Below are 25,317 nucleotides of genomic sequence, written 5' to 3'. Positions count from 1 at the left end.
AATTTTCTCAATCTCTTTCTTCTTAGGTGAACTTTGTTAATTTATTTTTTTTTCTAGAAGACATCCAGGTTTTCAAATTTATTTACAAAAACTTTTTATTATTTTTAAATTTCCTCTGTATTAGTGATCATTTTCCCTTCTTGTTTTTAATTTTTACAGTGGGCTGGGCTTAGTGGCTCACGACCATAAACCCAGCACTTTTAGGAGGCCAAGGCAGGAGGATCACTTGAGCCCAGGAGTTCAAGACCAGCCTAGGCAACATAGCGAGACCTTGTCTCTACAAAAATTACAAAAATTAGCCGAGCATGGTGATGCATGCCTGTAGTCCCAGCTACTCATGAGGCTGAGGTGTGAGGATTGCTTGAGCCTAGGAGGTAGAGGCTTCAGTGAACTGTGATCATGCCACAGCCCTCCAGCCTGGGTAACAGAGGGAGACCCTTTCTCACTCTAAAAAAAAATAAAAATAAAAATAAAAATAAAAATAATAATTTAATTTTTACACTGTGATATTTCAAATTGGTTTTTTGGGTTGTTGTTGTCATTGTTTGAGACAGGGTCTCGCTCTGTTGACCGGGTTGTAGTACATAGCTCACTGTAACCTTGAACTCCTGGGCTCAAGTGATTCTCCTACCTCAGCCTCCCAAGTGGCTGGGGCTACGGGTGCATGCCACCATGCCCAGCTAATTTTTAAATTTTTTGTAGAAACAGTGCCTCACTATATTGCCCAGGCTGGTCTCAAACTCCTGGCCTCAAGTGATCCTTCTGCCTTGGCCTCCCAAAGCACTGGCATTACAGGCATAAGTCACCAACACCTGGCCCTCAAATTGGTTTTAGGTTGTCTGGACAAAAGTTGTATCTACCAAACTAAATGTGTACCAAGTGAGATATCCAAGGTCACTTAGCAAACATTCTGTTAGGGATAATGTAAACATGAAAAGAACTTTAAGGATTTTTTTTTTTTAAGACTGTTTTTGGAAACAACCAAGAGGAGAGACAAAAGGCACTTCAGTGAGGACTTTAAGCCAGTGACAGCAGGTCTTATTCAGTATGCTCATTTCCTACTCTGATGTATGGATAAACACAATATGCCCCATAGAGATTCTCTGTGGTGCAGTTCACACTGAGTGATTGGGGTTAAATAAATACAAGATTTCCAAATAGTTTAGAATAATAGTAGATCAGTCTGAATCACAGCAGTCGTATGGAGACATTACTAGGTAATCTCTTGGAAAAATAAAAAATCAGAATAACCAATTATGTCCACCAAAAGAAAACACTTCATTTCACTTTTGCTATCTTAAAGGGATCAAAAAATTCTTCCAAAGTAGGCATGTAGGGCAACACTCCAATCTTTCTAGATTAAGTATTCTCCTTCTGCAGGGAGTAGCGTAAGACATCAGTATATAAATAATTGCTGCTTGAAATGGAAAAATAAAATTAAAAAAGGATGCAAAAAACTGTCCAAAGTAGCAGTCCACCCCCTCACAGCTGTAAATTACTCATCAGTCATTAATGTCATTGTTCTGAGCTGGAGTTGAATCAGCCATTACCCTGGCTGGAGTGAAGCAGAATTTAATCTATCTTTTCATTATAAGGCTTTTACTCTATGCATCAGTAGCAGAGGAAAAACCAATGCTTTATAGCAAGAATTCTATCCAACTTGACTCTGGAACAATTTGATTCTAGGTGAATCAATTACTGTCAGTAAAAACAAGAAGAGTAATTCCTTCCTTGCCAATTTTCTGTCACAAACAATCTACAGAGATAAAGGAAGAACAGAAATGTTTACTTTTATATTTGCCTCACATTCTCTGGAATCTAGCTACTCAGATTCATTAATATATGCTTTGCTCCATATATACCATGTTTAAAGGCAAATGCTTTAAATAGAACAAACCGTATGAAATATTAAAATTTCTTAACAATTTTGAGTAGTAATTCTCTAATTTTTATAAAAATATTTTCTTTGATCCTGTCAAATATGTATAAGCCTAAGACATTAATAAACATGACTTCATTAAGAAATAGAGCCTCATAATTTATCTGGAAAAAAATGTACAATGACCTATGCAATTAAATCACATTTGCATATCTATCATAAAGAGCTCTATTTACTGGTAGATATAAAATTTAATATAATTAGTGAGAAGTTGTGTTACAACTGATTTCTTGAATTTTTGTATCTTTTAACTTGATACAAAGTTAAGGTTTGTTTTTTGTTTTTTGGTTTTTTTTGAGACAGAGTTTCACTCTTTCTCCCAGGCTGGAGTGCAGTGGCGTGATCTCGGCTCACTGTAACCTCCACCTCCTGGGTTCAACCAGTTCACTTGCCTCAGCCTCCCGAATAGCTAGGACCACAGGTGTGCACCACTACGCCAGCTAATTTTTGTATTCTTTTTAGTAGAGATGGGGTTTCACCATGTTGGCCAGGCTGGTCTCAAACTCCTGACCTCAGGTGATCTGCCCACCTCAGCCTCTCACGCTGGGATTACGGGTGTGAGCCACTGTGCCTGGCCTAACTTGGATTTTTAAAGGTAAGCTAAACATTTCAAATAGGTTTTGCTCGAATTCTCCCTCACCCACTCATCTTTTTTGTAATATCTTCACATTCCTCACTTTAATCTTTCCATTCATGTAGGTATTACTTATGACAATCTCCTGTTGCTCCAGTTACCTTCTAAATACTACTCTACCTTTTTCAAAATACACATATATTTTTCTCTTCTCCCTTCCTTTTATTGATTTATTTGAAAAAAGTTGCATTTTTCTTCTCCTGCTACCACTGTATAAACAACCAGCAGGTAAATGTAATTAGATTTAGTATTTTGCAGATATTTTCTGTGGACCACTACATATAGAAGATTCTAGTATTTTTAAACAAATAATGTAGAAAGGTACTCACCCACAGTCCCTTCTGTGCCATCCGTTTCCTTTGGGATATAATGTGCAGAAAGATCACTCTGAAGGACTTCATCTGATGTGGCTCTGGCTAAAGCAGCAGCCAAAAAGGAAGGGCAATTACTGCAAGAAAAAAGATAAAAGGCTATTTTCAGCAAAAGAATTAGAAAGTAATACATTTAATGTTATTAATAATTACATATTAATTATAACATTGTCTCAAAACAAAATTATACCTTTAAACAATATTCAATAAATATTTATTGAGTAGGCACTCTGGGCACTGGATATATATTGATGCATAACACAGACATGGCTCCTTACCTAAAGGAGCTACAGACAGATGACAAACTAATAGGATATAACTTAAAAGCAGGATAAGTTTGTTTCTGTTTGTTGTTTGTTTTTTAGATGGAGTTTTGCTCTGTCGCCCAGGCTGGAGTGCAATGGCGTGATTTCGGCTCACCGCAACCTCTGCCTCCCGGGTTCAAGCGATTCTCCTGCCTCAGCCTTTCAAGCAGCTGGGACTACAGGCATGTGCCACCATGCCCAGCTAATTTTTTTATTTTTAGTAGAGATGGGGTTTCTCCATGTTGGTCAGGCTGGTCTTGAACTCCCAACCTCAGGTGATCCGCCCACCTTGGCCTCCCAAAGTGCTGGGATTACAAGCATGAGCCACTGCACCAAGCCCAGGATAAGTTTTATAGAGGAAACAAACAGGATACAATGACAGAGAATAATAAAGAGGGGTATGAACTTAGAATGGTCAGGAATGCCATACCTTAAAGGATGAAAAAGACTCAGTTATGTCGTAGTGGGAAGTTAGGAGAGAATACTCCAGGCAGAGGGAATAAAATTTATATAGAACCTTTTTTTTTTTTTTTTTTTTTTTTTTTTTTTTTTTTTTTGAGAGAGACTCTTGCTCTGTTGCCTAGACTGGAGTGCAGTGGTGCAATCTTGGCTCATTGCAATCTCTGCCTCCCAGGTTCAAGCTATTTTCTCATGCCTCAGCCTCCTGAGTAGTTGGGACTACAGGCGTATGTCACCATGCCTGGCTAATTTTTGTATGTTTAGTAGAGATGGGGTTTTACTATGTTGGCCAGGCTGATCTCGAACTCCTGACCTCAGGTGATCCATCTGCCTCAGTCTCCCAAAGTGCTGGGATTACAGGTGTGAGCCACTGCGCCTGGCCGATACAGAACCTTTTGAGAGCTTGTTATATCTAAGGAACTGAAAGAAACCCAGAGGAAGTGAATCATAGTGGGTGAGGGGAAAGTGGCACAGAATAAAGTCAGAGGAACAGACAAAGACCAGATACATGGGCCTTTTAGGTGATGGTAAGGAATTTCTATTCTTTTCAAAGGGTAATAAGAATTCACAGAAGATTATGACCAAGACAGTGCCATCGTCAGACATATGAATTAAATTATTGCTTTGACTGCTATATCAAAGGAAATTAGAAGGGAGCAAGAATGAAGGAGGGTAACCAATAAGGAAGTTGTTATAACCCAGAGGAGAAGAAAAAGAGAGAGAGAAAAAAATATAGAACTTGTTGATGATTGGATGTAGAGGTGAGAGAGGGAGAGAAAGTAATTAAGTCTGAGTCCTGGGTTTTGGTCTGAGCAACTAGGTGAATAGTAGAATCACCTGCCAAGATGGGGAAACCAGGAAAATAACAAGTTTGTGAAGGAAGTGGGGTAAAGTAGAAAACAAGAATTCATTTTAACATGTTAAGATGGAAATATTGGCTGGGCATGGTGGCTCATGCCTGCAATCCCAACACTTTGGGAGGCCAAGGCGGGTGGATCATGAGGTCAGGAGTTCAAGACTTGCCTGGCCAACATGGTGAAACCCCGTCTCTACTAAATACAAAAATTAGCTGGGCGTGGTGGTACACGCCTGTAATCCCAGTTGCTCGGGAGGCTGAGGCAAGAGAATCACTTGAACCCAGGAGGCGGAGGTTGCGGTGAGCCGAGATCGTGCCATTGCACTCTAGCCTGGGCAACAAGAGTGAAAACTCTGTCTCAAAAAAAAAAAAAAAGATGGAAATATCTGAGATGTCCTAGTCAAGGTGTCAAATGGTTACCTGGATATTCTAGTCTGGCATTTGAGATGTTAGGAAATTTGGAAGTTGCAAATGTATGGATGATATTTAAAGCTACGGAAATAGAAAAGACCACTGATATAGTTTGGATATTTCAAATTTCATGTTGAAATCTGATCCCCAATGTTCAAGGTGGGGCCTGGTTTGGGTCATGGAAGCAGATCCCTCATGAATGGCTTGGTGTAGTCCTTGTGGTAATGAGTTAGTTTTTGTGCCATTAGTTCCTGTGAGATCTGATTATTAAATTAAAAAGAGCTGGGCACCTCCTCCCCTTTCTCTCTCATTTCCCAATATGTGATCTCCACATGAGGGCTCCCTTTTGCCTTCTGTAATGAGTGGAAGCTTCTTAAGCCCTCACCAGAAGCAGATGCTGGTGCCATGCTTCTTGTACAGCCTGCAGAACTGTGAGCCAAATAAACCTCTTTTCATTATAATTTACCCAGCTTCAGGTATTCCTTTATAGCAATTCAAAGCAGACTAAGACAAGCATATAGGAAGAAAACATAAAAAGAGAATTGCTCTAGATCAGTGATCTCTACGTGCCTCCTGGTTTCCCGCTCTGGGAACGAGAAGATTATCCTATGCCACACCATTGTATATTGGGTTACAGTGGGAAAGGGAGTAGATAAATGGCCTTTTTAGCTCATAGGTTTTCAGTCAAGTGGAACAATAAGGAGCTGTCATTAAGAAACTAGTACTCCAGGTCAGGGGTGGTGGCTCATGCCTGTAATCCCAGCACTTTGGGAGGCTGAGGTGGGCAGATCACAAGGTCAGGAGTTTGAGACCAGCCTGGCCTACATGGTGAAACCCTGTCTCTACTAAAAATACAAAAAAAATTAGCTGGGTATGGTGGCGGGAACCTGTAATCTCAGCTACTAGGGAGGCTGAGGCAGAAGAATCGCTTGAATCCAGGAGGTGGAGGTTGCAGTGAGCTGAGATCATGCCACTGCACTCCAGCCCAGAGTGCAAGACTCTGTCTCAAAACAAACAAACAAAAAGAAAACAAAGAAACTAGTACTCCAGCCCCACAGGCTGCCCTTGGCAGATATCCCCCTGGGCCATCCAAGCAGCCATGTGCCTGTGTCCTGGGCCTGAGAAGCAGCTCTGTGAGCCACTGCCAGCAGGCACACCCCCAAGCAGTAACATTCCCATGCCTGTGGCCTGATAAACAGCCTCACAGGCCCATTCCTGGAGGCCATGACCCTAGGCCTGCCCATGCCCAGGGCCTGAGAAACAGGCTGGCAGCTCTTCTTCCAGTGGATATGACCCCATGCTGGCCAAGAAACTGTGTGCCTGCACCCAGAAGAGGAAAAGCCTGGAGGTCCCACCCCAGGCTGTCTTACCTCCAAGCTGGGCAGCCATGCACATGTGCCCCCAGCCAGAGTAACAGTCCATGGCCACAGCCTCAGCAAGCTAGACCCCAAGCTGGTCAACCCATGATGTGCATGCACATGTCCCTGACCTAAGAAATAGTCCAATGGTCCCAACCCCAGTAAAGCTACATGACTTCTGCCATAAACTCTAACAGCCTAGGCCATTGGGACACTCACAAACATCACTAGTGCAGATTACAGCAAAAGAAACTACAACACTGTGTCCACCTAGAACCATAGCCAATGCAGCCATCCAACTGATGACCCAAGACCCATCCACATGACTATATCTTTCCCTATGAAAACTACTCCATAAGATTGGAAGAGGTGACTTTTCCACCAGATGTGTAGAAATCAACATAGGGACACATCAAATGTGAAAAACTGAGGAAACATGACTCCTCCAAATGCACACAATAATTTTCCAGGAACAAACCCCAATCATAAGGAATATATAAAATGCCAGAAAAAGAATTCAAAATAATAATATTTTCTTAAAAATTTGAGATGAAGGTCTCACGATACTGCATAGGCTGGAGTGCAGTGGCTATGCATAGGCATCCTACTGTTAATCGGCATACGTGTTTTGATCTGCTCCATTTATTTTTCTTTCTTTCTTTCTTTCTTTTTTTTTTTAAGAGAGTCTCACTCTGTTGCCCAGGCTGGAATGCAGTGGTACAATCTTGGCTCACTGCAACCTCCACCTCCTGGGCTTAAGCAATCCTCCCACCTCAGCCCCCACAAGTAGCTGGAACTACAGGCATGAGCCACCAGCCTAATTTTTGTATTTTTTGTAGAGACGAGGTTTCACCATGTTGCCCAGACTGGTCTCGAACTCCTAAGCTCAAGCAATTCACCCATCTCAGTCTCCCAAATTGCTGAAAGTATAGGTGTGAACCACCACACCTGGCTGACCTGCTCTGTTTCTGACCTGAGCTGGTTCATCCCTCCCTAAGCAACCTGATGGTTCTCTGCTCCCAGAAGGTCACCATATTGATGCCAAACTTAGTATAGACACCAGATTAGCATAATGCACTATAGGCCAGAACTCTTGGACTCAGGCAATCCTCCTGCTGCAGCCTCCCAAGGAGCCGGGACTATAGGCATGAGCCATCACATGTGGCTCAAAATAATCATGTTAAGGAAACGCAATGAGATACAAGAGAATACATATAGAACAGTTAACAAAAATCAGAGAAATGCAACAAAGAGATATCATTAAAAAAGAACCAGCCAGGCGCGGTGGCTCATGCCTGTAATCCCAGCACTTTGGGAGGCCGAGGTGGGCAGATCACGAGGTCAGGAGATCGAGACCATCCTGGCTAACACGGTGAAACCCCATCTCTACTAAAAATACAAAAAAATAGCCAGGCGTGGTGGCGGGCGCCTGTAGTCCCAGCTACTGGGGAGGCTGAGGCAGGAGAATGGCGTGAACCCAGGAGGCAGAGCTTGCAGTGAGCAGAGATCGCGCCGCTGCACTCCAGCCTGGGCAACAGAGCAAGACTCCGTCTCAAAAAAAAAAAAAAGAACCAAACAGGAATCTTAGAGCTGAAGAATTCAATGAATGAAATAAAAAATACAATAAAGAGCTTCAACAGCAGACTAGACCAAACAGAAGAAAAAATTTTTGAACTTGAAGACAGGTCTTTTGAAAAAACTCAGGCAGAAAAAAAAAGAAAGAAAAGAAAAAAGAATGAAAACAGCATATAGGATTTATGGGACACCATTAAGCAAACAAATAATTGCATTATGGGCATTCCAGAAGGAGAAGAAAAGAGAGATGGTGTAGAAAATATATTTAATGACATAATAGCTGAAAACTTCATAGGTCTTGGGAGAGACACAGATATTCAGATCCAGGAAGCTGGAAAGTTCCCACATAGATTCAACCCAAACAAGTCTTCTCTAAGGCACATTATAGTCAAAAAATAATATTTTTTTTGAGACGGAGTTTCATTCTTGTAGCCCAGGCTGGAGTGCAATGGTGCAATTTTCGGCTCACTGCAACCTCTGTCTCCTGGGTTCAAGCAATTCTCCTGCCTCAGCCTCCCGAGTAGCTTGGATTACAGGCACCCGCCATCATGCCCAGCTAATTTTTGTATTTTTAGTAGAGACAGGGTTTCACCATGTTGGTCAGGCTGGTCTCAAACTCTCAACTTCAGGTGATCCACCTGCCTTGGCCTTCCAAAGTGCTGGAAATACAGGCATGAGCCACCACACCCAGCTGTCAAATTGTCAAAAGGTAAAGACAAAGAAATAATTCTAAAAGAGAATTCCTTTTCAAAAGAAAAGCATCAAGTCACATATAAGGGAATCTCCATTAGACTAGCAGCAGCTTTCTCAGCAGAAACTTCACAGGCCAGGAGAGAAAGGGATGATATAGTCAAAGTACAGAAAGAAAAAAAACTCAGCTAGCCAAGAATATTATACCCAGGAAAGCTATTCTTCAAAAATGAAGGAGAAATAAAATCTTTCCTGGACAAGCAAAAAATAAGAGAATTCATCACCACTAGTCTAGTCCAAGAGAAATGTTCAAGGGCGTCTTACATCTGGAAATAAAAAGATGATAACTGCCCTCATGAAGATATGTGAAATTATAAAATTCACCAGGAGAGCCAACAGAGAAAGAAGAAAGAGAAAGGAATAAATAATCTTATCACTACAGAAAACAACCCAACCACAAAAATAAATAATAGGAGGGGAAGGAACAAAGGTTACACAAAATACTCAGAAAACAGTCAATAAATGTCTGGAGTAAGTCCTCATCTATTAATAATAATCTTGAATGTAAAATGGTTAAAATTCCCAATTAAAAGAAACTGGCTGAATGAATTTAAACAACAACAAAGCAAACAAACAAAAACAAAAACAAGACCCAACTATATGCTGTCTACAAGAAACTCACCTCATCTATAAGGATATACACAGACTGAAAGTGAAGGGATGGAAAGAGATATTCCACGTAAATGGAAACCAAAAGCAAGCAGGAAAAGCTATATTTATATCAGCTAAAACAGACTTTAAGTCAAAAGCTATAAAAAGAGACAAAGAAGGACATTATATAGTAATTAAGGAAACAATTCAAGAAGCTATAACAATTGTAAATATACATGCACCTAAGACCAGCACACCCAGATTCATAAAGAAAATACTATTAGATCTAAAGGAAGAGACAGATGCCAATACAATAACAGCTGGGGACTTCAACACCCAACTCAGCATTGCAGAAATCATCTAGGCAGAAAATCAACAAGGAAACATCAGATAAACCATAGCATAGCTCTAACAGACATTTACAGAACATTTCACCCAACAGCTGCAGAATACGCATTCTTTTTATTAGCAAATGGAACATTCTCCAGAATTGACTATATGTTAGGACACAAAACAAGGCTAAAAAAATTTTTTTAATTGAAGTCATATCAAGTATCTTATCTGACCACAATGGAATAAAACTGGAAACCAATAACAAGTGAAACATTCAAAATTACACAAATACATGGAAATTACACAACATGCTCCTAAACAACCAATGGGTGAAGAAAGAAATTAAGAAGGAAATTGACTAATTCCTTGAAACAAATGAAAACAGAAACACAACATACCAAAACCTATGGGACTCAGCCAAAGCAGTATATAATATGTCTCTGCAGTAAAAAATATGTATGAAAATTGAAATTAAATTTTTAAAAACTTTCTGTGACCATAAGGCTCCAGTGTTAAACATTTTCTTTTTCATTGCCTTATCAGTGTAACTACTGGTACACAAATGATCTAATATAGTATACACTTTGATAAACATAAAAATTAAACTCTCATTGGAGAATTTTTTTTTAAAGGAAGAAACCTTACTTGCCAGATAAGAAATCTTATCTGCCATGGTCTTGGCCTCAATGAAATCTTGGACCTCAAGCTTCAGCCTAATACCATAATGGGATTAGACTTTGGGAAATCTTAGGGGATGTTGGGTGAGTGCATTTAGCACATGGGAAGGATGTGAATTGTGTGGCCAGAAAAGACTGTGGCAGATTATTTTTAAAAAGGCCGCAACAACATTCCTGGTCCCGCATGCTATTTTAGAACTTTGCCATTCCCCATAAAAAAATAGAGTCTGTTTCCCTTCCTAATCTAAACATGGGTGAGGTGTGGTGACTACTGGGATGAAAAAAATGTAGCAAAAGTGATACTGTGTGACTTTTGAAGTTTGTTCATAAAAGGCCACGTGGCTTCCCCCGGCTTCCTCTTCTTTCTTCCTCTGTCTCCCTCTGGATACTTGCTCTTGATACTCAGCCAAGCCATCAAGCCATGAGGAAGCTCAAACTAGCCATGTGGAGAAACCACATGAACAGGCTCATGTGGATGTAGCCTGAGGTCTCCCAGGCAGTAGCCATTATCAATTGCTTGACATGTAAGTTCACAAGCCTTCAGATGATTCCAGTCCCCCAGCCTGAGTCTTCCAACAGAGACCCCAGTTGGAACAGAGATAAGGTGACCTTGCTTTACCCAGTTTTAATTTCTGACTGAAAGACATTGTGAGCATAATAAATAATTGTTTTATGCCACTAAGTTTTGTGGTAATTTGCAATACAGTGACAATAACTGAAAACCCAATATTTAGAAGCTTAGTAGAAGACAAGGGACCTATGAAGACTAAAGAGAAATGGCAAAATCTGTAAAAGGAGAACCGAGATAGTAGACAGTATTTCAAGGAGGGAGCAGTGAACTCTGTCAATTGCTGAGAGGTCAAATAAGTGAAAAAAAAAAAAAAAAAAGGCCAGGTGCAGTGTCTCGTACCCGTAATCCCAGCCCCTTGGGAGGCCAAGGTGGGGATCACCTGAGACCAGGAATTCAAGACCAGCCTGGCTAACATGGTGAAACCCTGTCTCTACCAAAAATACAAAAACTAGCTGGGTGTGGTGGTGCATGCCTATAATCCCAGCTACTTGGGTGGCTGAGGCATGAGAATCGCCTGAACCCAAGAGGCAGAGGTTGCAGTGAGCTGAGATCACGTCACTGCACTCCAGCCTGGGTGATAAAGCAAGACTGTCTCAAAAAAAAAAAAAAAAAAAGGCCAGGAGTGTGGCTCACACTTGTAATCCCAACACTTTGGGAGACCGAGGTGGGCAGATCACACTCAAGCCTGGGCAACAGAGCAAGACTCTGTCTAAAAAAAAAAAAACAAAAAAAACAAAAAAAAACAAAAAAAAAACAGGAAAATAACTCTCTTTTTAACAAAATGGTCAAATGGTGCTAGAAAAATTGGATATCCACATGCAAAATAATCAAGTTGGACCCCTTCCTTACACCATATACAAAAATTAATGCCAAATGCATCACAGACCTAAATGTAAAGCTAAAACTCATAAAACTCCTAAAGGAAAACTCCTAAAAGAGTAAATCTTCATGACCCTGGATTAGGCAATGGTTTTCTTAGCTCTGACACCAAAAGCACAAGCAGAAAAGGAAAAAAATATTAAATTGGACTACATCAAAATTTAAAACTTTTGTAACACAAATCAGTAAAGTGAAAAGACAACCCATAGACTGGTAGAAAATATTTGCAAATCTGCCAGGCATAGTGGCTTATGTCTGTAATTTTGGTACTTTGCAAGGGTAAGGTTGGGGCCAGGAGTTTGAGATCAGCCTGGGCAACTTAACAAGACCCTGTCTCAAAACAAACAACAACAAAATAGCTGGGTATGGTGGGCACACCTGTAGTCCCAGCTAATTGGGAGGCTGAGGCAGGAAGATCGCTTTAAGCCCAGAGTCCAAGGCTGCAGTGAGCCATAATCATCGTTATATTCCAGCCCGAGAGACAGAGAGACCCTGTCTCAAAACAAAACAAAAAATTGCAAATCATATATCTAATGAGACTGGTATCCCAAATATGTAACGAATCCTTATATTTCAATAATAAAAAGACAACCCAAAGGCTTTTTTCCAAAGAAGATATACAAATGGGCAATAAGCACATGAAAAGATGTGCAACATCTGTGACATAATTGGAAATAAATATTTGTCCTCCGCCTTGGTTCCTGACACAGAGCCCCTAAAACCCTTTTTATTTCCTGAGTGATAGGGGTACTGGAAGCATCTTCTAATATTTAGTCTTTGAACCTGGTTTCTGACATAGAGCTTCTAAATCCCTTGGAATTTCCTGTATAGTCTATGAGTGCCTTTTGGTCTTATGAAGCAGTTCTTGGTGGGTTACTGGATAGCTTCAGGATGGCAACTGGGCATCAGAAAGATCAACCCATAATAAGAGGCCTGGAATATTCAACTCTATTCCCATTTTCTAGGGAAGGGAGAGAGATGGGAGATTGACTTAATAATTATTTGAACATGCCTACGTGATGAAGCCTCCATGCAAATCCTTAAAAGATGGGATTTTGGGAGCTTCTGGTTTGATGAACATAACTATGTGCTAGAAGGGTGGCATACCCCACCTCCAACAGAATCTATTATGTTTGAGACCCTTCCCCTTCAGGACCTCACCCTGTGTATCTCTCTTTATCTGGCTGTTCATTTATATCCTTTATAATATCCTTTCACAAACCAGTAAACATAAGTGAATGTTTCCCTGAATTTTGTAAGACATTATAGCAAATTATTTAACTTGGGAGAAGGTTGTAGGAAACCTTGATTTATAACCAGTTGGTCAGAAGTTTGGGAGGTCCAGACTTTTAACTGGCATCTGAGGTGGGGCATCTTGCAGGACTGAGCCGTTATCCTGTGGGATCTGTTGTAACTCCAGGCAATTAGTGTCAGAATTGAGTTAAATTGTAAGACACCTAATTGATGTCCAGGGAGAAATGGAGAATTGGTTGGTGGGAAAACCCCACACACTTTTAGTGTCAGAAGTGTGTGAGGCTGGGCAAGGTGGCTCACGCCTGTAATCCCAACAGTTTGGGAGGCCAAGGCAGGACGATCACCTGAGGTCAGGAGTTCGAGACCAGCCTGGCCAACATGACGAAACCCCGTCTCTACTAAAAATACATAAATTAGCTGAGTGTGGTGGCATGCCTGTAATCCCAGCTACTCGGGAGGCTGAGGCAGGAGAATCGCTTGAACCCAGGAGGTGGAGGTTGCAGTAAGCAGAGATCATGCCACTGCACTCCAGTCTGTATGACAGAGTGAGACTCAATCTCGAAAAAAAAAAAAAAAGAAGTGTGTGACTGTACAGAAAAACAGGTTTTTTTCTTCCCCTTTTAACATCATTAGTCATTAGGGAAATGCTAATCAAAACCACAATGAGAAACCATTTCACATCCACTAGGATAGCTATAATAAAATAGCTATAACAAAAAAGACAATTAGTAATAACAGGTGTTGGCAACTATATGGATAAATAGAACTCTCATACATTCCTAGTGGAGATGTAAAGTGGTACAGCTGCTTTGGCAGTTCCTTAACATTTTAAACATAAAGTTACCATATGGCCAGCCCAGCAATTCCACTCCTAGGTATAATGCATGAGAAATAAAAACATATATTCACAAAAAACTCGTACATTAATGTGCATAGCAGCATTGTTTATAATCGCCAAATAGTAAAAACAACCAAGTGTCCATCACTTGATGGATAAATAAAATGTAATATATTCATACACTGGAATATTAGCCATAAAAAAGAATGAAGCACTTATACATGCTACAGTGTGGATGAACCTTGAAAACATTATGGATAGCAATAGAAGCCAGTCACAAAGACCACTTATTGTAGAATTTATAATTCTATAATAATAATTATATGAAAAGCCCAGAATAGGAAATTTATAGAAGCAGAGAGTAGTGGTAGCTTAGGGCTGGAGGGGTGGTGGGAATGAGGAGTGACTGCTAATAGGTAGGGGGTTTCTTTCTGGGGTGATGAAAATTTTCTGGAACTTAGGGTGATGGTTGAACAACTGTGACTGTATTAAAATCCTTGAATTGTACACTTTTTTAAAAAGGCAAGTCATGTGAAGCAGTGGGAGTAGAGAAGGAACAAAGAAACCTATGACTGGTTGTGATCAGTTAGTTGTAAACTTTAAATGGGTAAATTTTATATTATGCGAATTATATCTCAATAAAGATAATAAAGAAACTACTGACTTTGTCAAGAACTATTGAATAGTGGAAGTGAAAATCAGGCTAGAATGGGTTAATTACTGAGTAGGGGGCAGGGAGGTTTGGCACAGAGGGGAAACAGAGATATGGGGCAGTAACTGATAGGGGATAGGGGAAAGGGAAAGTCTGTTGTTGTTTTAGAATGGTGTAGAATCTGACTGTAGGATGAGGCACATTTCCTTAGTTGGAAAAAGAAGAAAATCAGTACAGATGCAGGTATGTTTTTAGATGTTAGCAGGAAACGACGGGTATTCCCATTTAATGATTTGAAACAACAAATATTTATTAAGGCCTACTATGTACCAGGCACTGTTCTAGTGCTCAGGATATATATAAACAAAAAAGAAAAAACCCCTGCCCTCTTAGAGCTTACATTCTAAAGAAGGGCTTCTCAATTAAGTATGAGGCAAGATCCATTTTCAAAACTTTCTCACGCATCAGAATCACCTGCAGGGCTTCTTAGCACACAGATTGCTGGGCCCCATCCACAGAGTTTCTGACTCAATAAGCCTGATGTGAGGCCTGTGAATCTTCATATTTAACAAGTTAAATATGAACTCATGCTGCGGGTCTGGGAACCACATTTTGAGAGCCACTAGGTTAAATCACAAACTAGGTCATGAGGGTAGAAAGGGAGGAGGAGGGATGAAGTCAGAGCAGATATGAAATCGTCATATCAGAGAGTAGTAGGACTGTCACACAGTGCTAAGAGACTGTGGGAAGTTTGAGATAATTTTTAAATGAAACCAGTTTTTCTGATGGCATGACTTTTTCATCTATGTTGGCACATGCGTAGGTAGAAAGAACCATTTAGTTCATCAACTGTCACAAGATTGGCAGTTTATTCGAGGTTCATTTTTGGTTTTTGTTTTATTTGTGTGTTTTTTTTGTTGTTTTGTTTTTTATTTAAGTTTTAGAGAAATGTCTCTGACAAGAAGGATTTGGGGTTTTGCAAGGTAGTACTATAAAGTGAAGGAGAGAAATGGAGATTTGGAATTTTTATTTTTTGAGATAGGGTCTCACTCTATCACCCAGGCTGGAGCACAGTGGCACGATCTTGGCTCACTGCAATTTCCGCCCCCTGCAGATTTGTTATCTTTTTTTTTTAATTCACTTTTTATTTTATTCAATCATCTTTGGCTAGAGATTGCTATCTTTAAAAAAATTTTTTACTTGTTTTTAGAGACAGAGTGTTACTCTGTTTTCCAGGCTGGAGTGCAGTGGCACAATCATAGCTCACTGCAGCCTTGAACTCCTGGGCTCAAGGGATCCTCCCACCTCAACCTCCTGAGTAACTGGGATTACAGAGAGCCACTGCATCAGGCAGAATTGAGTATCTTTTTAAGATACTCAAATCTTTTTTTTTTCTTTTTTTTTATTATTATACTTTAAGTTTTAGGGTACATGTGCACAATGTGCAGGTTAGTTACATATGTATACATGTGCCATGCTGGTGCGCTGCACCCACTAACTTGTCATCTAGCATTAGGTATATCTCCCAATGCTATCCCTCCCCCTCCCACCACAAATCTTAAAGAACAGACTTGAGTTGTAAATCAGTGTGGTCTAAATGTAATTAAAGAATTGTAGGTGGGAGTACTTGGGCACAAAATCTAGGGCAGAATGTTGTCGTCTGAGAGCAGGATGCTTGTGTACAAGATTTGTGAGCTGATGCAATTTTTGATAACAAGGTCTAGATGAGTCCAAATAAGTGAGTGGTTCAGGAACATATAAAATGGCAATGCTTACATTCTATGTCTTCAAGGAAAAAAAATTAGAAAATTATTTTATTATTCATCAATATTTATTTTTCTTTTTTGAGACAGAGCCTTGCTGTGTTGCCCAGACTGGAGTGTAGTGATGCAGACATACCTCACTGCAGCCTCAAACTCCTGGGCTCAAGCAATCCTCCCACCTCAGCCTCCTGTGGAGCTACGACTACAGGTGCAAGCCACCATGACCCATGCCCCGTTTTTTGTTTTTTAGAGACATAGTCTCACTATGTTGCCCAGGCTAGTCTTGAACTCCTACTCTCAAGCGATCTTCCCGCCTCAGCCTCCCAAAGTACTGGGATTACAGGTGTGAGCCACTGCACCCAGCTATTCATCAGTATTTTTCAAATTGCAGTTTATGATCCATTAGTGGGTAATGAAATTAATGTATGAATTATGACCAGCATTTTTTTTTTTTTTGAGACGAAGTCTCGGTCTTGTCCCCCAGGCTGGAGTGCAATGGCGCGATCTTGGCTCACTGCAACCTCCACCTCCCAGGTTCAAGCGATTCTCCTGCCTCACCCCCCCGAGTAGCTGGGATTACAGGTGCCTGCCACCACGCCCAGCTAATTTTTGTATTTTTAGTAGAGATGGGGTTTCACTATGTTGGCCAGGCTGGACTCGAACTCCTGACCTCAGGTGATCTGCCCACCTCGGCCTCCCAAAGTGCTGGGATTGCAGGTGTGAGCCACCATGCCCGGCCTATGACCAACAATTTTTTTTTTTTTTTTTTTTTGAGATGGAGTCTTGCTCTGTCACCAGGCTGGAGTGCAGTGACATGATCTTGGCTCACTGCAACCTCTGCCTCCCAGGTTCAAGCAATTCTCCTGCCTCAGCCTCCCGAGTAGCTGGGACTACAGGTGCACACCAACACACCCAGCTAATTTTTGTATTTTTAGTAGAGATGGGGTTTCACCGTGTTGGCCAGGATGGTCTCGATCTCTTGACCTCATGACCCGCCAACCTCAGCCTCCCAAAGTGCTGGGATTACAGGCGTGAGTCACTGCACCCAGCATGACCAGCATTTTTTAAAGGAAATAGAATAAGGTGCATGAGGTAAAGCATTGTTTCACATATATATGTAGGTAAGTATATACTGAATTATGATGAAAAAAATTTAAAAGCTACTACCCTTTAACAATTATTAAATAAATTGATGGGATCCCTTTAAAATCCAAATGCTTTATAAACAATGTTACCATGTCTCCTTCCATGCTATGGAAATTAACTGAATTTTGATGAGTCAAAATGTTTCTTCACAGACCTAATCTCTGTAAAAATCGCTTATCTTTACCTTTCTGTCATGTCTTACTCTGATTAACTGGACACATTCCAAATGTTTTACCTATATGAATTTTTAGTATATAGTTATGGAATTTACTGGGTTGTTTTTTAAATTTACATTAAAAATGATCTGGGCCGAGTGTGGTGGCACACGCCTGTAATCCCAACACTTTGGGAGGCTGAGGTGGGTGGATCACCTGAGGTCAGGAGTTTGAGACCAGCCTGGCCAATGTGGCAAAACCCTGTCTCTACTAAAAATACAAAAATTAGCCACGCATGGTGGCATACACCTGTAACCCCAGCTACGTGGGAGGCTGAGGCATGAGAATTGCTTGAACCTGGGAGGTGCAGGTTGCAGTGAGTCCCGATCACACCACTGCACTCCAGCCTGGGTGGGGTAATGGAGTGAGGCTGTCTCAAAAAAAAACCCAAAAAACAAAAATGATCTGAAAACCTTTATTGTAATCTTGTTCCATTAGAGTTCCAAAAGAAAAGGATATCTTCTGTGTAATTATTAAACTATCTGGATGTAGGTTCACCAAATGTAAGAAATGAAAACTTTAGAGAATAAGGCAAGAACCATTAGTCTCATTAATGTGTCATCTGCAATACATTTTTAGTCACAGTTAATATAATTTTTTTACCTTTTGTCAGACAGAATGAAAATATTTTCAGTGAAGTAGGGAGGAGGATTAGCTGACTAATAGCTAGATATAAAACATTAAGCTAGAAGCTTCACCCACATCAGTTATTCCTACATGTCAGAAAGCTGTAACACTTAGCATGAATAACTTCTTATGGTTTTGACTTTGAGTTGGAAGTGATTATTTCTGAAAAATCAGAATTGCAAATATATTTTAAAGCAGTCACATCAGAGAATATTTGATACACCTCAAATAAAAGCTTATCACTAATGCTTGTCATTTGAAGAGAATCACTAGGAGTGACTAACATGATAATAACATAGCAAGCTGCTTTCTTTCATCATTTCTCTTAAAATACTTGAAAGATCCTGATACAGAAAGTTTTAAAGTTCGGCAAATGTAATAAGCATAGCAAATATCAAAAGAGAGCCAATACTCATGGCAGTTTGGAGTACTAGGTTTATAAATGTCATTGTGTTGAGAACACTGCTGAACTGCAATATGATTAGAAATCCCTTAATATTTGCAGTATCATTTTGGGGGACTCTGTGTCCAAGTCAAATTAATCTTGTTAGGACTCTCAAATATAGTCCAAGAATAATGCTTTTCTTTTTATGTATATAAACAGATATTTTGAAGTGCTTTCCATTTTTATCTTCAAGCAATTCACATCCTGAGAACAAAAGGAAAGTTTTTCCATACATACCAATTTGATGTTTTCCTGTTTGTTTTAGGTATCAAAGTACTAATTTTATATATTCATAGACGGAAATAAAATCTTTGCCTATTTTATGTCTAAGGCATATAAAAATTATATACATAAATATTTTTTAAACAATGTTGAAAATCATTAATTAGGGGCCCATTTAAATTTTTAAGTTTAGTCACATAAGTAACAAGTTCCACTTCATTAAGGCTATTTATGTTCATGAATACATATATGAATTTCTGTGTATACTGACTTTCTTGATGTTATGAATTGTAAAACAAAAATCCAGGCTCTACTTAAACTTCATAAATTGAGCTTTGTAAACAAAGCATGGGGTCTTGCTTGCTTTAAGCTAACAGTAAGTGTTCTACAAACACACATAAAACCCCCACAAAACTTATAGTCATGAATGTTCTGACTGTTCTTTCCTGCAGCTCATATTGGCTAGCATCATCTTTATCCTCCAAATATTTATCTTGTTTCCTCAATTCTATTTCAAAAATAGCCACAGCTGAAAACATGCTTGGTGGAAGATTTTGAATTATAAAAATGTAACTGCATTCTAATAACCTTCAATAGGTCAGTACTTTACTTACACAAATTATTTTAGTTTGTTTTAGTATCTGGGGACAGGGTTGAAGCAGGAGACAGATGTTAAATCATTATGGGAACTATCCAAGTCATTATCAGAATTAGTGGGCCAGGAGTGGTGGTGCACACCTGTAATCCCAGCACTTTGGGAGGCTGAGGTGGGTGGATTACCTGAGGTCCGGAGTTCGAGACCAGCCTGACCAACATGGTGAAACCCCCTCTTTACTAAATACAAAAAATTAGCTGGGCGTGGTGGCGAGCACTTGTAATCCCAGCTACTCTGGCGGCTGAGGCAGAAGAATCGCTTGAATCCAGGAGGTGGAGGTTGCAGTGAGTCAAGATCGCGCCATCGCACTCCAGCCTAGGCAACAAGAGCGAAACTCCTTCTCAAAAAAAAAAAAAAAAAAAAGAATTAGTGTATCAGCATAGACAGGCTATGAGTACTGAGCATGTTCATTTCTTATGCTCTAGATAAGTACTGATTTCTTTAAATTTCATAATGGGGCCCAGTCATAGGAGAATCCTTAGCATTTCCTTCACCTATAGTGCTTGCAGGACTTAATTATATATGGGTCCTTGTTACCTATATGTAGATATTAAAGACTATTATTTATGTATTCATAGATACCTCAGATACTCAGAAATCACTTTAACTTATAATTTAAACACTGATTTCTCCATGTAATGACAAAGATAAAAACATATATATATGAAGAATAATTACAGACCACTATTGACTTTGGAGCCTGAAAATACAGTTACACACACATGAGAGAGACCTAAAACTTCTGCCAACTTACCATTTAATTACTATTTGACTAACTTGTTGGAGACAAGAAATTAGAGCAGAAATATAAGGAGTTAGAAAGGTGGGTTCTAGTTATAGCTGGGTAACCTTAGAAAAGGTGCTTAAAGTCCCTGGATTTCAATTTCCTCAACTAGAAAATTAAGTTAGAATAAAATAACTCTAAAGTCAATTCTAGGCCTAAAATTCTACTTCTATAATTCTATTCCAAATAAGGTTTTTTAATTTCAAAGATGGGACAAAGGCAGCTTAAAAGTGTAAACACACTTCAGATCCAAACAAAGGTTTTCACATAGTCCAGTGGGGTGGAAACAAATGCTATATATTCCTTCTATAAATAATTAGGAATACTCTGCTTTATGCTGTGGGTGTATTCTGAAACATTAAATGTATATTTATTTTGATAAATGCAATCAATCCTTGCAGTGAATCCATTAGTTAGGAAAGAATCCTTCACATTTTGTATTATTTGTTTTCTTTCTTTCTTTCTTTCTTTTTTTTTTGAGATGGAGTCTCACTCTGTTGCCCAGGCTGGAGCGCAGTGGCGCCATTTCGGCTCACTGTAACCTCCACCTCCTGGGTTCAAGCAATTCTCCTGCCTCAGCCTCCTGAGTAGCTGGGATTACAGGTGCCCGCCACCATGCCCAGCTAATTTTTGTAGTTTTAGTAGAGACGGGGTTTCACCACCTTGGCCAGGATGGTCTCAAGCTCCCAACCTCGTGATCCACCCACCTCGGCCTCCCAAAGTGCTGGGATTACAGGCGTGAGCCACCACACCCGGCCGTAGGCATGTCTCTTTAAGAAAACAAATAATACTGGCCAGGCATGTGGCTCACGACTGTAATCCCAGCACTTTGGGAGGCCGAGGTGGGTGGATCACGAGGTCAGGAGTTTGAGACCAGCCTGGCCAAGGTGGTGAAACCCCGTCTCTACTAAAAATACAAAAATTAGATGGGCGTGGTGGCGGGCACCTGTAATCCCAGCTACTGGGGAGGCTGAGGCAGGAGAATTGCTTGAACCGGGGAGGTGGAGGTTGCAGTGAGCCGAGATGGCACCACTGCACTCCAGCCTGGGCAACAGAGTAAGACTCCATCTCAAAAAAAAAAAAAAAAAAAGAGACAGGCCTACATGATAAATGTCATATAAAACAATATTGTTACTATAAAATTTTATATTTGAAACAAGAAAGTACTGTTTCCTACCTCTTTTAAAATATTTATTTACAAGAGCTTATTTTATTTTATTTTTTGTATTTTTATTAGAGACGAGGTTTCACCGTGGTCTCGATCTCCTGACCTCATGATCCGCCCACCTCGGCCTCCCAAAGTGCTGGGATTACAGGCGTGAGCCACCGCGCCCGGCCTTACAAGAGCTTATTATTGCATCTCCACTATATAGGCTGACATCAATCCAGTCAATTCATATTTTCCATTAGAGAATAGGAAAGGAGTCAGATTGGATTGAATATGAAAGCTGGCTCTCTTTCAGCACTGAATATTGCCATCTTGTTATAAAGCAGGAACCACAACAGATAAATAGATTATTACTGAATAAAAACATTTAATTTGCATTCATTTTCAAATACCATGGGTGGATAATAAGTTCCTTTAGATGGACAGGATAGTATTTTAGTCAGATCTTTTTGTATTGACTTGTTAGTATATTCCACATGCATATTAAGACAATATACATTTTAAGACTGCAAACTGAATTCTTGTTATAAACCAAGCCAGGAAGCATTTTCATCACAATGCCAAACCTACACAAATCACTAACGACATTATTAGATAAATTAGAGGTTTAAAAGTACATCCTTCCTGACATTGGCAATGTGGGCGTCTGCACAGCACCCACAGCTGTGTTTCAACAGTCTTGGCATAGCATTGCTAAGGTAATAAAAATTCTTGAAGGTGGGAAGTTTCCATCAATTAACTTTGAGAGAGACTCGTCTGGAGCAGCCTCATCTCAGCCCACATATTATGATGATGCTATCTACTCAGTATGCCCTTGCTAGGATGACAGCAGTTAAATATTGAATTTCTGATCATCCCCTTATCCCAGTTAATCATAGGTATTCTAAATCTAGAATAACACATTAAGCTAAAAATAATGAAGGCAAGTTCTCCACCTGACTTAGTATTCTTTTTCTTAGTGGACTATATGGAATTAAAATTGGGGCTGAATTTAAGCTATTTTCTTTCTTTCTATAGCAACCTCTAGGAATGCCACGTGGAGTCAACTGATTGCAATGCCCACACACCACCGATTCTCTTTATTAGTTTTTCTACAACTAAATAATGTAATCTACCAAAGGACTAGTTCCTGCAGTTCTGGGTTTGGGGTTCACAACAGAAATCTCATTCCCAGGGAACATCACACTCTGAGGACTGTTGTGGGGTGGCGGGAGGGGGGAGAGATAGCATTAGGAGATATACCTAATGCTAAATGACGAGTTAATGGGTGCAGCACACCAGCATGGCACATGTATACATATGTAACTAACCTGCACATTGTGCACATGTACCCTAAAACTTAAAGTATAATAATAATAAAATTTAAAGAAAAAAGAAATTTCATTCCCTACTGCTGCTAACAGTATAATCTTACCAACCATTTGCTCACACTGATCAGGTTGACATCCAAGCAAAACCAAAGTTATCCTAAGTCTTCTGTGAATAGCAATCTAGATGTTACAAATTTACCAAAGATCAAACTATGACTACTGCTATAAGATCACAAAAATAAGAGGGCTTAGTGGTAACTATCTTTCTTGTCATCCTTTCTCCATGACGAGAAGAAATTAGATAGCACATCTTTACTGAAACAGCTCTTGTCAACATCACATAAGTGACCTTCCTTTTGCTAAATCCAATAGTCTATTCTCAGGTCCACTTCATTCAGGAGCATTTGGCTACTGATCATGTCGTCTACCTTGACATGATCTTTATTCTCTAAGCTTCTGTAACGTCACATTCTCCTATATACTCCCAGGGTTCTGTCTTCTCAGTCTCCTTTGATGGTTCCTCCTCTTCTCCTTGCACTTCCAAATCCTCTTATGCCGTATGTCTTTTTCTTTTTGCATAGACATTATCAACTTCTAATACAGCCTAGCCATTTTTTTTTTTTTGAAATGGAGTCTAGTTCTGTCGCCCAGGCTGGAGTGCAGTGGCATTATCTCAGCTCACTGCAACCTCCGTCTCTCGGGTTCAAGCGATTCTCCTGCCTCAGCCTCCTAAGTAGCTGGGATTACAGGCACCTGCCACTGCGCCCAGCTAATTTTTGCATTTTTAGTAGCGACGGGGTTTCACTGTGTTGGCCAGGCTGGTCTTGAACTCCTGACCTTGTGATCTGCCCGTCTCAGCCTCCCAAAGTGCTGGGATTACAGGCATGAGCCACCGCGCCCGGCCCAGTCTAGCCATTTTTAAAATTATTTTATTTTCTTTTTTTTTTTGAGACGGAGTCTCGCTCTGTCGCCCAGGCTGGAGTGCAATGGCATGATCTCGGCTCACTGCAACCTCTGTCTCCTGGGTTCAAGCGATTCTCCTGCCTCAGCCTCCTGAGTAGCTGGGATTACAGGTGCCCACCACCATGCCCAGCTAATTTTTGTATTTTTAGTAGACATGGGGTTTCACCGTGTTGGCCAGGCTGGTCTCAAACTCCTGACCTCAAGCGATCCACCCGCCTTGGCCACCAAAAGTGCTGGGATTATAGGCTGAGCCATTGTGCCCGGCCACGCCATTTTTATTATGTTTACTGTTTATGTCTCCATTGCTCCTCCACTAGACTGCAGATGCTTTTGTCTCTTTTTGATGTCTAGTGCCCAGATCAGTGCCTGGCACACAGTGCTCAATACATATTTGCTGAATGGGTAAACTACTATTTTTCTGATTTATATATGTTTAAGCCATTCCCTAACTCCTTAGAATGAATGTTCCTTAAGAGTAGAAAATAAATATATTTACAAAACAGTGTACCATGTAACATAATCTTGAGTTGTTACCTACAGGATATAATTTGTAATTAATACCAAATAAATAATGCTTCAGTAAATAGCTTTACATAACTTTTTGTGCATACTACACACAGAGAAATAATCCCTTATTGGTTAAATTATTTTTATTTTTGTCAAAATATTGTAGTCACCTCCTTTAAAAAGTCAAATTGTACTATTACAAGACTTATAATGAAAGACGCTTCCCCATTCTTCTCTAAGCTCCAGAGGCTATCAACTTCAACTCTTCTAGTCATTCTCCCTGTTTCCATCTCTCTTTTTTTTTTCTTTTTCTTTTTTTTTTTTTTTGATACGAAGTCTTGCTCTGTTGCCCAGGCTGGAGTGCAGTGGCTTGATCTTGGCTCACTGCAACCTCTGGTTGCACTTGATTCTCCTGCGTCAGCCTCCGAAGTAGCTGGGATTACAGGCGCGTGCCGCCACATCCAGCTAATTTTTGTATATTTACTAGAGATGGAGTTTCAGCATCTTGGCCAGGCTGGTCTTGAACTCCTGACCTCATGATCCACCCGCCTTGGCCTCCCAAAGCATTGGGATTACATGCGTGAGCCACTGCGCCCAGCCTTTTTTTTTTTTTCTTTTTTGAGATAGGGTTTCACTCTTGTCTTCCAGGCTGGAGTGCAATGGTGCGATCTCGGCTCACTGAAACCTCCACTTCCCAGGTTCAAGCGATTCTCCTGCCTCAGCCTCCTGAGTAGCTAGGATTACTGGTGCCCGCCACCATGCCCAGCTAATTTTTGTATTGTTAGTAGAGATGGAGTTTCACCATGTTGGCCAGGCTGGTCTCCAACTCCTGATCTCAGGTGATCCACCCACCTTGGCCTCCCAAAATGCTGGGATTACAGGTGTGAGCCACTACACTCAGCCTGTTTCCATCTTTCTAAATAAAATGTTTATATTGATATTTCTTAATTTATCAATATTAAATATCAGATTTATTATCTTCCCCCCATGGTAGAAGGCATCTTAGTTGTTTCTGATTTCTTGCTTTATCAATATTAACAGTATCATTTCACCAACATG

The 25,317-nt window shown here is 40.2% G+C and overlaps 1 protein-coding gene across 1 annotated transcript in view; it reads right to left on the bottom strand.

Annotated features, from left to right (window-relative positions):
- Positions 1-25,317, bottom strand: part of PPM1E (protein phosphatase, Mg2+/Mn2+ dependent 1E) — a 224,403-nt gene that overhangs the window by 25,076 nt on the left and 174,010 nt on the right. Inside the window, exon 2 of the mRNA XM_016930836.4 lies at positions 2,903-3,021. Coding sequence (XP_016786325.1) covers positions 2,903-3,021 — 119 coding nt within the window. The remainder of the gene's footprint in view (positions 1-2,902; positions 3,022-25,317) is intronic.

The sequence above is a fragment of the Pan troglodytes genome, chromosome 19 (genome assembly GCF_028858775.2).
Source record: "Pan troglodytes isolate AG18354 chromosome 19, NHGRI_mPanTro3-v2.0_pri, whole genome shotgun sequence".
Classification (NCBI taxonomy): domain Eukaryota; kingdom Metazoa; phylum Chordata; class Mammalia; order Primates; family Hominidae; genus Pan; species Pan troglodytes.
Note: the sequence above shows the minus strand (reverse complement) of the source record. Positions and strands in the feature narration are given on the sequence as shown.